At 42.1% G+C, this 13,143-nt stretch overlaps 2 protein-coding genes across 3 annotated transcripts in view; both read left to right on the plus strand.

Annotated features, from left to right (window-relative positions):
* Nucleotides 1–8,718, plus strand: part of LOC119486349 (palmitoyltransferase ZDHHC7-like) — a 12,925-nt gene extending 4,207 nt beyond the window's left edge. Inside the window, exons 2-8 of one of the 2 annotated variants that reach the window (XM_037766403.1) lie at nt 1,784–1,875; nt 3,045–3,359; nt 3,489–3,613; nt 4,521–4,617; nt 5,754–5,835; nt 6,575–6,705; nt 6,876–8,718. In XM_037766403.1, the coding sequence (XP_037622331.1) occupies nt 3,051–3,359; nt 3,489–3,613; nt 4,521–4,617; nt 5,754–5,835; nt 6,575–6,705; nt 6,876–7,055 (924 nt within the window). In that variant the 5' untranslated portion in view covers nt 1,784–1,875; nt 3,045–3,050 and the 3' untranslated portion in view covers nt 7,056–8,718. The remainder of the gene's footprint in view (nt 1–1,783; nt 1,876–3,044; nt 3,360–3,488; nt 3,614–4,520; nt 4,618–5,753; nt 5,836–6,574; nt 6,706–6,875) is intronic. The other variant, XM_037766402.1, reaches the window with a different exon arrangement.
* Nucleotides 8,719–10,070: 1,352 nt separating this feature from the next.
* Nucleotides 10,071–12,861, plus strand: LOC119486338 (zinc finger and SCAN domain-containing protein 22-like). Its single transcript, XM_037766386.1, has 2 exons — nt 10,071–10,653; nt 11,317–12,861. The coding sequence occupies exons 1-2, from the start codon at nt 10,461–10,463 to the stop codon at nt 12,333–12,335; spliced, it is 1,212 nt and encodes a 403-aa protein (XP_037622314.1). The 5' UTR covers nt 10,071–10,460; the 3' UTR covers nt 12,336–12,861.
* The last annotated feature ends 282 nt before the right edge of the window (nt 12,862–13,143 follow it).

The following is a 13,143-nucleotide window of genomic DNA, read 5'->3' on the forward strand; positions in this document are numbered from 1 at the left end:
CAAAACCAAGTTGCAGCATTATTTGGAGTCAGCCCTGGTACCATCTCCAAACTGAAGGCCAAGTTCTGTGAAACCGGTGATGTAAAAGACAGACCGCGAAGTGGGCGTCCCAAGAAGACAACACCCCAGGAAGACCGGTTCATCACCTTTACAGCACTGAGGAACTATGGGCTGTCTTCTAGAGATTTGCAGACAAGGTTAGCAGGACGTTATGGCATACGGATCTCTGATCAGACGGTCAGGAACAGACTGCACACAGCCAATCTCAGTGCTCATAAGGCTACCATGAAGCCTGCAATGCCTGCCCTTCACCGTCAGGCCCGTTTGCGCTGGTGTCGACAACATAGACAATGGAACCTGAACATGTGGGGGAATGTCATGTTCAGTGATGAGTCCAGGTTCTGTCTGCGAAAGTTAGATGGCAGGGTCAAAGTATGGAGACGACGTGGAGAACGCTATGCTGATAGTTGCACCGATCGAGTAACAGCTTTCGATGGGGGCAGTGTCATGGTGTGGGGCGGCATCTCCCTCACTGGCAAAACAAGGCTTGTCATCATTGAAGGCCATCTCAATGCAGTGAGATATCGGGATGAGATTCTGCAGCCAGTGGCGATCCCATATCTCCACAATCTGGGTCCTAACTCCATCCTCCAAGATGACAACGCTCGGCCCCACAGAGCCAGGGTTATCACAGACTACCTCCACAATGTGGGAGTAGAGAGAATGGAACGGCCTGCCAAGAGTCCAGACCTCAACCCAATTCAACACTTGTGGGATCAGCTTGGGCGTGCTGTACGTGTTAGAGTGACCAACACAACCACGCAGGCTGACATGCAACGAATCCTGGTTGAGGAATGGAACGCCATCCCACAGCAACGTGTGACCAGGTTGGTGACCAGCATGAGGAGGAGGTGCCAGGCTGTTGTGGCTGCGTATGGATCTTCCACCTGCTACTGAGGCTCCTGACGGTGTATTAAATGAATAAAGTGTAAAATAGCCAATATGTCTTGTTTTTTCCTTGTTACTGATAGAGAGTTCAATCATCCAATCCACCAAACAACTCAAAACAAGAGTCAATACCAACAGGAGAATACTGTTACTGTTTAGCAAATTTTACTTGGGCGCTACCCACATAATCAGCTGTGCTGCTCATCCCACAAATGCATGATCCTTACAAGTTGGACGTCATTGTGAAGGTAAATAAACTGGCTTTCCAACGATGTAAAATACAATGCCAATTAGCATTGCAACAACAGATAAACTAGAAGGGTACTCGGAGAGCGCAGACCTCCGCCAAGGCTTTTGGAGTAATCTTCCAAAGAGACAAACCAACAAACCAACAAACCAACAAACCAACGCTGGTGAAAACATAACCTCTTTCCTAGGCTTTCGGCCTTGGCGGAGGTAATAATCGACCAAACACAAATTTCCAAACTTTTTTTTCCGAGTTTCTGATGATCTTACGAACCATGATGAATTGCTGTAGATTAAACTAGCCAACAAGATATAAAGGAGTTAAAATGCAACATACACATAAATGCAGCAGTAATATTAATCCAGAAACATCAGATATAATAGGAAAACACAGACAGGAACATTTTACTGACACAGCAATAATTTTCATACTTTGCTCATACATACTTTTACTTCAGTAAGGTTTTGAATGCAGGACTTTTACTTGTAGTTGAGTATTTTCACAGTGCAGCATTAGTACTATTACTTCAGTAAAGTATCGGAATACTTCTTCCAGCACTGCTTGAACTTTTATCTCTGTCATCTACAGCGATGTGACTCGGAGGCTTAATAGCTTGTGACTCCATGGAGCAGCTGGAGGAGAGGAGATAATGCTATAAAGTAGAGGTACTTTCTAAGTAAGTAAGTAGACATCATCCTAACTTCATCTTCACTGATTCAAGCTGGACGTCTATAAGATGCATCTTCACTGGGATGTCACGATTCAATGCTTTATATTCCTCTCATACTTGTCTATATGCAGACTTCTTATCATGTATCAGCCCTTTGGTGGCATTTTAAGTGTAAAAAAATAGGGCTGTTAATCTATTAAAATATTTAATCGCAAATGAATCACACATTTTTATCTGTTCAAAATTTACCTTCAAGGGAGATTTGTCAAGTATTTAATACTCTTATCAACATGGGAGTGGGGAAATAGGCTTGCTTTATGCAAATGTATGTATATATTTATTATTGGAAATCAATCAACAACACAAAACAATGACAAATATTGTACAGAAACCCTCACAGGTACTGCATTTAGCATAAAAAATATGCTCAAATCATAACATGGCAAACTGCAGCCCAACAGGCAACAACAGCTGTCAGTGTGTCAGTGTGCTGACTTGACTATGACTTGCCCCAAACTGCATGTGATTATCATAAAGTGAGCATGTCTGTAAAGGGGAGACTCGTGGGTACCCATAGAACCCATTTACATTCACATATCTGGAAGTCAGAGGTCAAGGGACCCCTTTGAAAATGGCTATACCAGTTTTTTAGTTTTTTTTTAAAACTGAGCGCTACCTCCAAAAGATCGATTGCATTAATACATTAAATAAATTAGTGGCATTAAAACAAATTTGCGTTAAGGCGTTATTGTCACGTAAACTTTGACAACCCTAATCATAACTAAACTATGACTATCAGTCCTTTGGTGGCCTTTCAAGTATAAGATAGTCACTTTATACATAACAAAACAACAAACAAACATCCAGTCAGCCAGTGATAGTGTCTGCAGAGAGTTTGTGTCACATGATGCTGTTTCAGCAGCTTTCCCATCATGACAAGAATAATATTTTACATATTATTCATACGGAGCTTCTCACAAAAATATATCGGTGTCAGTTGAACTTTAGAGGGCAGACTTTTATTTTATTTAAGTACTGATTGAAACCAGTGACGAGGCTGTAAATTAAGAGATAGATAAATGATTCACCTCTAAGACATCTGGTTGCCGAAATCCAAAGTTATAAAGATGTTACATCAGTAAAAACTCCCTTTAAGCTGCCATTCATTCCCTCCATCAGGGCAGAATGTCCTCCGGCCACAGGCTGAGGGATGTGGAGCAGCAGCGCCCCTTGCTAGACGGGGAGGAGGAGGAGGAGGAGGTGGAGAGGAGTTCCCGCAGCGAGGCAAAGCGACTCTGGTTCATCCAGGATTGTTGCGGTATTGTGTGTGCCGTCATCACCTGGTTCCTGGTCTTCTTCGCTGACTTTGTGGTCACCTTCGTCATGCTGCTGCCCTCCAGGAGCTTCTGGTACGCCGTGGTCAACGGGGTGGTCTTCAACAGCCTGGCTGTGCTGGCGCTGGCCTCCCACCTCCGCACCATGTTGACCGACCCGGTGAGGAAGCTGAGGGGAGACCGGCTGGCGGATTTTTAGTTTAATGGCAGAAGTTCCAAGTTAAAACTAAGCCATAAGATGTTCTCTCTATTCATCGCCAGTGTTTCCTCCTTCCTCTCTTCTCCTCAGGGAGCCGTTCCTAAAGGAAACGCCACTAAAAAGTACATGGAGAGTCTGCAGCTGAAGCCGGGCGAGGTCATCTACAAATGTCCAAAATGCTGCAGCATCAAACCTGAGCGGGCTCATCACTGCAGGTCAGAAGGGTTAGGGTTACATTTTAAATATATTTGTTCAGCTTTAATCTGATGGGACTGAACACAGGGGCCAGCAACTGAAGATGAAAAAAATATAAATGTATATCTAGATCAGACATAGATACATGATTGTAAACACTCAATCTGATCCAGTCAATTTGTGTTTAGTGATTTAAAGGTTAAAATACAGTACATGTTAAATATAGACATCTATTTGGATCTTGGCTCAACAGCATTCAGTGACTTTATTTCAGCTCCTTCAACAAATGTAATAAATTCAAACACACTTTTTTTAAAAACTCACTTTCTAACTCCATTCTGCAGCTGCACCACCATCCTGCTCACTCAGAAATATTAACATATAATCTACAATATTATTATGTTCCATCGGTGCCAATCACATCAGGAGTGACAGGTGATATGTGTCTGAACTTCATACCAGTTTTTACTATTTAAACTGAGATTACACATTATGTGCAATAAACATTTTAGTGGAACTGATCTAACAGACTGACAGCTGTCTCAGTTAAAAATTAACTTTGCAAAAAAGAAGGACATGCAGAGGTTTAATTCTGAGCTGAGGGTGACTCAATGCTGTGTGATATTTGAATGTTCTAAGAAATGACTGACAGCACATCAAATCGATAACTTTAGACAGCCCCAAGTAATAAACTAAAATCTTTAAATTCTGACGTGAACCTCCGCTAATTAATGTGCTTCGATACGGACTGAATGAATGAGGAAATAAAGCAGCATGAAAAGCATGTTTTCCTTTGTCGTCCTCTTCAGCTGTTGTTTATCATCATCTGTTGAAGATATCAACAAGGCAGCTGAGGCGATTGTGTTAAAACTGTTAAGTTATCTAGTCAGGAAGTAATACTGCCATCTTCTTCTTCTTCTTCTTCAGTATCTGTAAGCGCTGCATCCGCAAGATGGACCACCACTGTCCCTGGGTCAACAACTGTGTTGGGGAGAAAAACCAGCGCTTCTTCGTCCTCTTCACTGTAAGTTCATTTACTGTAGTGTCCACTTACTAATCACATTCAGACTGACTTCCACACATCAACCAGAGAAATACAAAGAGATGTTTTTCTTTTATTTTGATGAGAAGTGAAAGAAAGAGAATTCCTCGGATGGTCCCATTTCTCAAGTTGGGAGGTCTTTCTTCCGACTTCGTTGTGTTCATGAGCTTTAAGTCGTGACGTTGAAACAACATGGATGCTACAAAGATGTGTTGTATTTTATTGCTCAGAGCGTTTAAACAACACGTTGATAGCTGATTCCTGTATTTGCGTGACAATGAAGAGCATTCATTCCCTAAATATTGCTTTACATGAATAGATATTTTTTTCTAACTAATCTAGGTCACTCTATGTGGACAACAACTAACGGTTACAACCTAATACCATATTACAAATTACATGTGAAGCAAAAAATGGATATGCAATATGTGAATTAATGAAACATTCCTTACCATCAACCCAACATTTACTTTCATCCATCATGTTTCTGCGTAATATGATGTCAACTCTGCAAGTCGTGTATTTTCACCGACTTACTTTTGTTCCGACTTGAGGGGACATTCACGGGAATTTTCATTAATTTCCTTAATGCAGCAATAATAACAACATGTTCATTTTGTTTCATGATTAAATGACTCCAACATTTTTCTTTTCTTAATGTTGAATCCTGACTCTTGGGAACCAGTCAGTCTTCATCTGCTGATTGAGGAAGCAACAATGGTGACCAATCTGTGTGTGAACAGATTAGACTGTAGCTGTTTTATCAATAGTTAGTTAAGTGTTTTAGAGCTGAGATGTTGAACCAGTTGGCGTGGATACGACCTGCACCCTCGCATGTTAAATCCAAAACACTACACATACAGTAAAGTATGGAAACACTTTGGGTTTCACACATTGCAGGAAAAGCAGAGCTAGACATCATGGCTAAAGCTGCATGCTAACTCTGTCATGGACAAGAAACGTTATCGTATTGCGGTAACGTGCGGTCAAGTCGGCACATTTGGCACCAGAACAGGCTGAAACTGATGTATTTCTAGCTCCTGTTAGACCCCTCAGACTCTGAGATGTTAAATCACCAACAGTGTGAAGATGTCTGATAGTTTTTCTTCTGTCCACAGATGTACATCTCTATGATCTCCAGTCACGCTCTGGCTCTCTGTGGATACCAGTTCATCACCTGCGTCAGAGTCCAATGGAGAGGTGAGTCCTAAAAACTGCTGATTTCAACCATATTTAATTTAATTTTTTTAGTTATCTTTCTCTTATCTGGGGCTGGGCGTTACCAAACATCTCTTGTAGTGTTGCATGATATACCGATACTAGAAAGATATCGCGATACCCTGCCGTTAAAAACAATACCATACCCCGTTTAATTAGTACCGGTACTTTAACAATGACAGTGTTTTAATACGAGCCGTTAGTTGCGTCGATGTGCGACTGCAGCGCTCTGCTTTAGAGGACGCCATTAGGATTGGGATCCCACGGGAGCAGGAAGTTATAACTTTGCTGCTGGTGGAGCAAGCGGTCAAATACTAAACTGTAGTGATAACCAGAAGGATGGAGTCAACAAGTGAAGTTGAAAAGAAGATTAAAGCAGGTCATGAATCTCTCACCGGCTGCACAGTCCCACTCTGAGCTGGTGTCTCTATCAGCAGAAATACCTTCAAAAAACAAGGAAAATAACAGCACGGCTCTAATTATCGATCAGATGTACCGATAGATTAGATTAGATTCACCATCTTTTCTGAATCTGTCAAAGGATCTCCTGTAATTCGGCAAACACATAATCCACCAAAAAGCATGTGTTAAAGTATTATTTTACCATGTGTCTCTGTAACATGAATTATTAAAAAAAAAATAAGTTCCATGTTCTGTCATTCATTATTCCATTACTTTTCCTGTTTTTTTTTAGTTCACTGTGTTGTTTTTCTGTCTCCAGAGTGCAGTGATTTCTCCCCACCGGTGACAATGATGCTGATGATCTTCCTCTGCATGGAAGCCCTCCTCTTCTTCACCTTCACAGCAGTTATGTTCAGCACTCAGCTCCACTCCATCTGCAACGACGAGACGGTGAGGACATAAACTCTCGTTCTGCATATTCTACTGTATCATCAATATTTAGCCGTTTTCTCATATGAACAGTGGGAGCGCCGAATCTCTTTCTCTGAAGCTAGACCACTGAATCCCTCTTTAGTGTAGTAAGGTCGTCTGTAACGAGGTTGTGTATCTGTGTGTTTCAGGAGATTGAGCGTCTGAAGAACGAGAAGCCGACGTGGGAGCGACAGACTCGCTGGGCGGGGCTGAGGTCGGTGTTTGGAGGTCAGCCGTCTCTGCTCTGGATCAGCCCCTTCGCTGGACTCAAACTGCCAACCCTGCTCCCCAGACGCACCTGGAAGGGCGGGGCGGAGTTCTCCGTCTGACAAGCTGTCATTCAAACAAACCACATCATGGTGGTGATGAACCTGCACAGAACAGCTGGGTTTGCAGAGCGCTGCCTCGAGGCTGTTTATGAGCCGGAGAAACCAGGTTCAGACTGCTGCAAAATGCATCTTTTACCTTCCTGTCAGGTGGCGGAGCATCGTCCCTACTGAGGAAATTAAAGTCAGACTGACTGGAGGCTGATGCTGCTGGATGTGTGGAGAAGAGTTTCCTCCACATGAATCAGTGGGACTCGGTCTCACAACACATTCAGACTTGGAGTCTCGATGTTTTTTAAAATCTGCTCATTAAGATGCTGGATCTTCTTAGAGCAGTTACAGAAATAATTATTTGACTGGTTCCCAAACTTCTGAGGAAGTAAATTCTGTGATTATCACTGCTCTGATTGTTTTTTGTGTCTGTAGAAGTTGATCTGCACTGTGTGCATCAACTTAAAGCCACAATGAAATGAAATATTATACAACTGTTATAATGATTTTTCCTTTCCGTTGATTTAAATGATATCATCTGTTTAAAGGTGCCCTGTGGAGTTTTCTCATAAACAAACAAAAGTTACATTTACATTCAGTGTTTCTCACTAAAGCACATTGTGTGGATCCTTTGGATCCAACAAAGATGTATTTCCTTCCTCATAAAAGGATTAGATTACGGCTAGAAAGGATCCGTCTTGTGGAAGTATGACGTCACGTTCTCGTTGTAATCGAAGCGACGAGAAGGGAAGGGAAAAGAACTTGGAAGGGATCGGATGCCCTTCACAGGGCGGAGAAGACTGTTGTAATAACGTTGTAAACAGGTGAAATCATGCAGGTTCACTAGAAACTCCTTTAGCTCACTTCAGCGGGGCCTCCGGCAGCGACCAACCCGCCGCGGACAGACCTAGATCTGGCTTTCCGACGGTCGGAGCTTCGGCGGGAGGTGGAGAGCTCGCCGCCCAGCAGAAGTGGCTCCTCCTCCAGCCAGGAGCAGAGTTTCGCCTCGCTGCTGCGCTGGTCCCCGCAGGGAGCCAACACCACACTGCTGGAGGCCCAGGCCGTATTGCTGGGCTCGCTGGAGGGAAGGGAGGCACAGGAGTACCAGAACCAGGACTGAGCGGGCAGACTGTCAGACCCTGCTGCAGTAAAATTTGGTTTTCTAAAGGGACTGTGGTGCTCGGAAACAATACAGCTTTGGATGCCTGCATAATGTAAATACATGAACACAAACTCTTGCAAGAGTTTTACACAACACGGATCCTTTCTAGCCATAATCAAAGGATTATTGAAGTATTTGAAATCCTGTATTGTTTGCATCCATGTTTACTACTAGCGTGTAGTACCTTTTGTTGGCACATTGTTGTGTTTATTGGCACAATAAAAACTGTAACTGTAGATCAGTGGAATAGTGTAACACCATTGGCAGGAATTTGGATCGCGTTGCCCGTGTGCATGTGCATGTGCGCCCTTGTACTTGAGACAAACAAAACAGGGACCTGCAACTGATCTGTGACCCTACTAGAGGTCTAAAACTCCACAGGAACCTTTAAGAAATCATGTTATAAAATAAAACAAAATCATATCAAAACGCCGTTCATTTTTCTTCCGTAGAATATTTTGAGTGGTTTCTTCAAAACCCCTATCAATAAATCAAACACTCAAATGTTTTCAATCCCATGGTTCTTTACTTAAAAAAGTCACTTCATATGATGTGTTTCCACAGGATAAACGACACATTTCTGCAAGAACTTGTTTGAATTCTCATCCTAAACCTCTCTTACTTTTTTTTCTGTTAAGTGTGAGTGTTCTTAGTCAGACTCACCAAACCTTCTTATCTGCACAAACGTGGTAAATTGCTTGTTTAAACCACCTGAGCCCTCAGATGACTATGTAAGGCAACCTAATCTACTGTATTTGCAGGCAAGTTTCATTCAAAATAATGTCACACGAGTAAAAACTTTAACCCCAAATGTGTTGCTGTTGGACATTAGCAAACATGAAGGAATGTAAAAGTTGTGGTCGTGTCTAGAAGGGAACCCGCAAATTGCGAAATCTGATCTGAGATCTGCAAAAAATCTCACGAGACTCATTGCCCTCCAACCTATGCTAACCTTAACTATTCCAGGTCAATGCCTAACCTTAACTATTCAAGGTCAATGCCTAACCTTAACTATTCCAGGTCAATGCCTAACCTTAACTATTCCAGGTCAATGCCTAACCTTAACTATTCAAGGTCAATGCCTAACCTTAACTATTCAAGGTCAATGCCTAACCTTAACTATTCAAGATCAATGCCTAACCTTAACTATTCCAGGTCAATGCCATACCTTAATTTCGAGTATCCCCAATTTGCTGGTTCCCTTCTAGATACTACCAAAAATTGTCATGCCAAAATACTCCAGTATTTAGCATTTTAAATGATCTAAACCAAAATCCTGTCGTCAAACCTCCCAATAAATAGACAGCATGATGCGAATCACACAGATTATTTTATATTCTATCGGCCTTGCTAGTGGTGTGGCTCTAGGGGTAGAAATGTCAGTCAGTCCACTACTTTGGTCCAGACTGATATTTCTCAACAACTTTTGGTGTAAAATGTTGTACAGTCATTGATGATTCCCAGAGGATGAATCCTACTGACTTTGATGATTCTCTCACTTTTCATCTAGCGCCAATACCATTTATGGTTTTGATCCATATGTACAAATGTTCACAGTATGAAGTGTAAAAAGATGAATCAGCTAGTCCTAATCCAATAATATCCTAAACTGTATGAAAGAATAACATTCTCAGGATCCATTCTGCTGCACAAAAAATACAGAGACACGGGAGTGTAAATACAAATTTGGTCACTTTTATTTTGAAGGAGAAGTGGTACCGGAAGCAGTTCCCCGTGTCTAACTTGAGCAGTGCGGAGTCCGGTTGAAGAGGTTTGTTCCCGGGTCCTTGTTCTCCGTGAGTTCTGCTCTTTCCGTCCCGTAGTTCATCAGATACAACCGGAGTGAACCAGCAGAGCCCGTATGTCTGGATCAACCTGCTTAACTGGACTTTGTGCTCATTTTCGGGCCGTTTAACCTCAGAATCATCTCCGTTAGCCAAGAATGCTAACTGAAGTTAGCTGCAAATAGACGGAGACGGAACTCGGCCACACAGCGCTCGTCTCAGGGACTAATCGATAGAGATGAAACTGGAGCCACAATGTCCAGATAAACCTCTCTGAATGGACTCTGTGTTGGTCCCTTTTAGTAGAAAACGTCTGAACTGTCTCCTGGTGTCCTACGAAGCTAATGAAGTTAGCTTGCTACAGGAAGTAGACGGAGACAGAGGTAACCTAGCAACACAGCTCGTGTCAGAGTGAGCTCACCGTTTTTAACGGAGTGTGTCTGGAGGACACGGTACTGGGATTTAGTGAAGATGTCTAAAGTTGAAATGCTGAGAGCTTTTGTGAACCAGCGACTAACTGCGGCTGCTGATGAGATATTTGAGCTGTTTGAAAGGACGATAGCAGAGTACGAGGAGGAACTGGAGTTCAGTTCAAGAGAGAATCACCGACAACGGAAACTACTGGACGCTGTTTTACACCCGGAAGTCCGGTTACACAGAGCAGGTTGGTACCGGTTCATTGTTTTATTATCACTTTAAACTGCTGGGAAACCTCAGAACCTTTACTGAAGAAAAAGTACTAATAAAATACTCTGTTATAAGCAGAGATGGAATATGTAAATTTACTCAAGGATTGTACTTAAAGGGACTATTTTTAACTTTCAGAAATGCTTGTTAACAGCGACACCTGTGGCTGTGAAGTCAACGAAAGTCAGCGTTGGGCTCGCGTTTGCTCTCCCTAAATAGACATGAACGAGCATCGCTCTAAACAGTGAGGCGACACACGTCAGCTAAAACCACAACATCACTCTATATTTCACCTGCTTGGCAGTAATGTTAGCTGACCAGACGAGGGTCTCTCCATGAATCAATGCTGATCCTAGTGTTGGCTTTTCCTGCTGGCTGAAGCAGGAAGAGAAACGTTATCGTCTCCGAGCACGCCCACGGGTAGACACCGGCACCCAGTTACAAACAGTCCCTTTAAGTACAAAATCGAGGTATTGTACTTGAGTATTTTAATTTTATGCAACTTTATGCTAGATGGTCTTATTTTCATGGAGGATCAGTAAATGCACATGTAATATGATTAGCCTCTATCCTTTGACTTTATTGCTCCCAGGTAAAACATGACATTTTACGTGTGCATGTATTTCTTTATTCTCCACAGATGTTCAGCAGCTGTTGGTGGTTAATGAAGAGGTTCCCCCTGAGCAGCAGGAGTGGAGCCCCAGTCTGGACCAGGAGGACCCAGAGCCCCCACACATTAAAGAGGAGCAGGAGGAACTCTGGACCAGTCAGGAGGGAGAGCAGCTTCAATGGCTGGAGGAGGCTGATATCAACTTCCCATTCACTTCTATCCCTGTGAAGAGTGAAGAAGACGATGAAAAAAAAGCTCAGTCCTCACAGCTTCATGAAAGTCAAAGTGAGGAGAACGGAGAGGCAGAGAGAACAGAAGCTGAAGGAGATGACTGTGGAGGACCAGAACCAGCCAGGAACTCAGATCCAGATAGTCCTTTACAACCAGCTGCTCATGACAAGACTTCACACTACTCAGAACCTGAGACTGATGACAGTAGAGATTGGGAGGAGACTGAGAAACCTCAGTCAGCTTTAAACCCTCTGCAAAACAATGAAGTATCTGTAAGTGATCTGGAATGTAATACTGCAAAAACATCAGTTAGCTCCTCTGAATGTGCTCGAAAATTTGGCCACAAGGTACATCTGCAGAAACACACTGGAGTCCAAACAGGAGTGAAACCATTTAGTTGCTCAGTTTGTTGTAAAAGATTCTCACAAAAGGAACATCTGGGGCGACACTTGCTTATCCACACAGGGGAGAAACCATTTAGTTGTTCAGTTTGTAGTAAAAGATTCACACAAAAGGAACATCTGAGACGACACTTGCTTGTCCACACAAGGGAGAAACTATTTAGTTGTTCAATTTGTCGTAAAAGATTCACCGACCGTAGTAGCCTGAGCCGGCACTTGACTGTCCACACAGGGGAGAAACAATTTAGTTGTTCTTTTTGTAGTAAAATATTCTCACGCCATAGTACTCTGAGACGACACTTGACTGTCCACACAGGGGAGAAACCATTTAGTTGTTCAGTTTGCAATAAAAGATTCACTTATCTCCATCATGTCAAAAAACACAAGTGTGTTGGTGAGAGCAGCAGAAAAAAATGAAGCTGCAGAGATGCTTGTTGAGCCATTTTTTTCCAGCAGGATTTAGGTACTGAGGGCAAGACTAGGTTTTAACACTGACCAGCTAAAACTGTCAGACTTAAAGCTGACACGGACTCCAAAATAAGCCTTTTCAGCTAAGATTATGCTACACAACCATTTAAAAGTCTGTTTTTATTTGTCTCTTCGTAATTTTGTTGTTTTCTAGTCACTGTGCTTTTTAGCATTTTTGTATTCATTGATTACATTTTTTTTTTTTTTTTTTTAAATACTCAGATGCCATATGTATGTTGAGAGAGAATTGTTGGTTGCTGTAGTCATTCCTCAAGTGGATATCTTAGTCCTGGGACTTGTGTGAAGGTTTATTGCAGATGTTTTGTCCTGGCAAAAAAAACTCCAAGTGACTACCAAGACTTATGTGTGGAAACATAAAGAGGGAATTTTCTGCCGATTGACTAATTGATTAATCACTTCAGCTCTAATGTCATATACTTTGGGTAGTTTAATCTATAAAAAGCTGTCAAATAAATGTGGACTATTTTTATTCTTTGCTGCTTTACATTTTCACTTCATGTTTCAGAGGGAAAGATTGCACTACATTCATCTGACATCTATAGTTATACTGGTCACTTTTTATTTTAAGATTTTACATGAAACACATGCAGTGTTAAACATTTAATCACAATACAGTTTTTCACAATTAAAACAGTGGTTTCAAGTATTATTGTCTGGTGACTACTTACAAGTAAGATGTCATGTTTCAGATGTCTCTGAGTTCTTAGCAGTTCCACCAAAGAGACATTTCCTCTCT

This window comes from Sebastes umbrosus, chromosome 4, assembly GCF_015220745.1.
Source record: "Sebastes umbrosus isolate fSebUmb1 chromosome 4, fSebUmb1.pri, whole genome shotgun sequence".
Classification (NCBI taxonomy): domain Eukaryota; kingdom Metazoa; phylum Chordata; class Actinopteri; order Perciformes; family Sebastidae; genus Sebastes; species Sebastes umbrosus.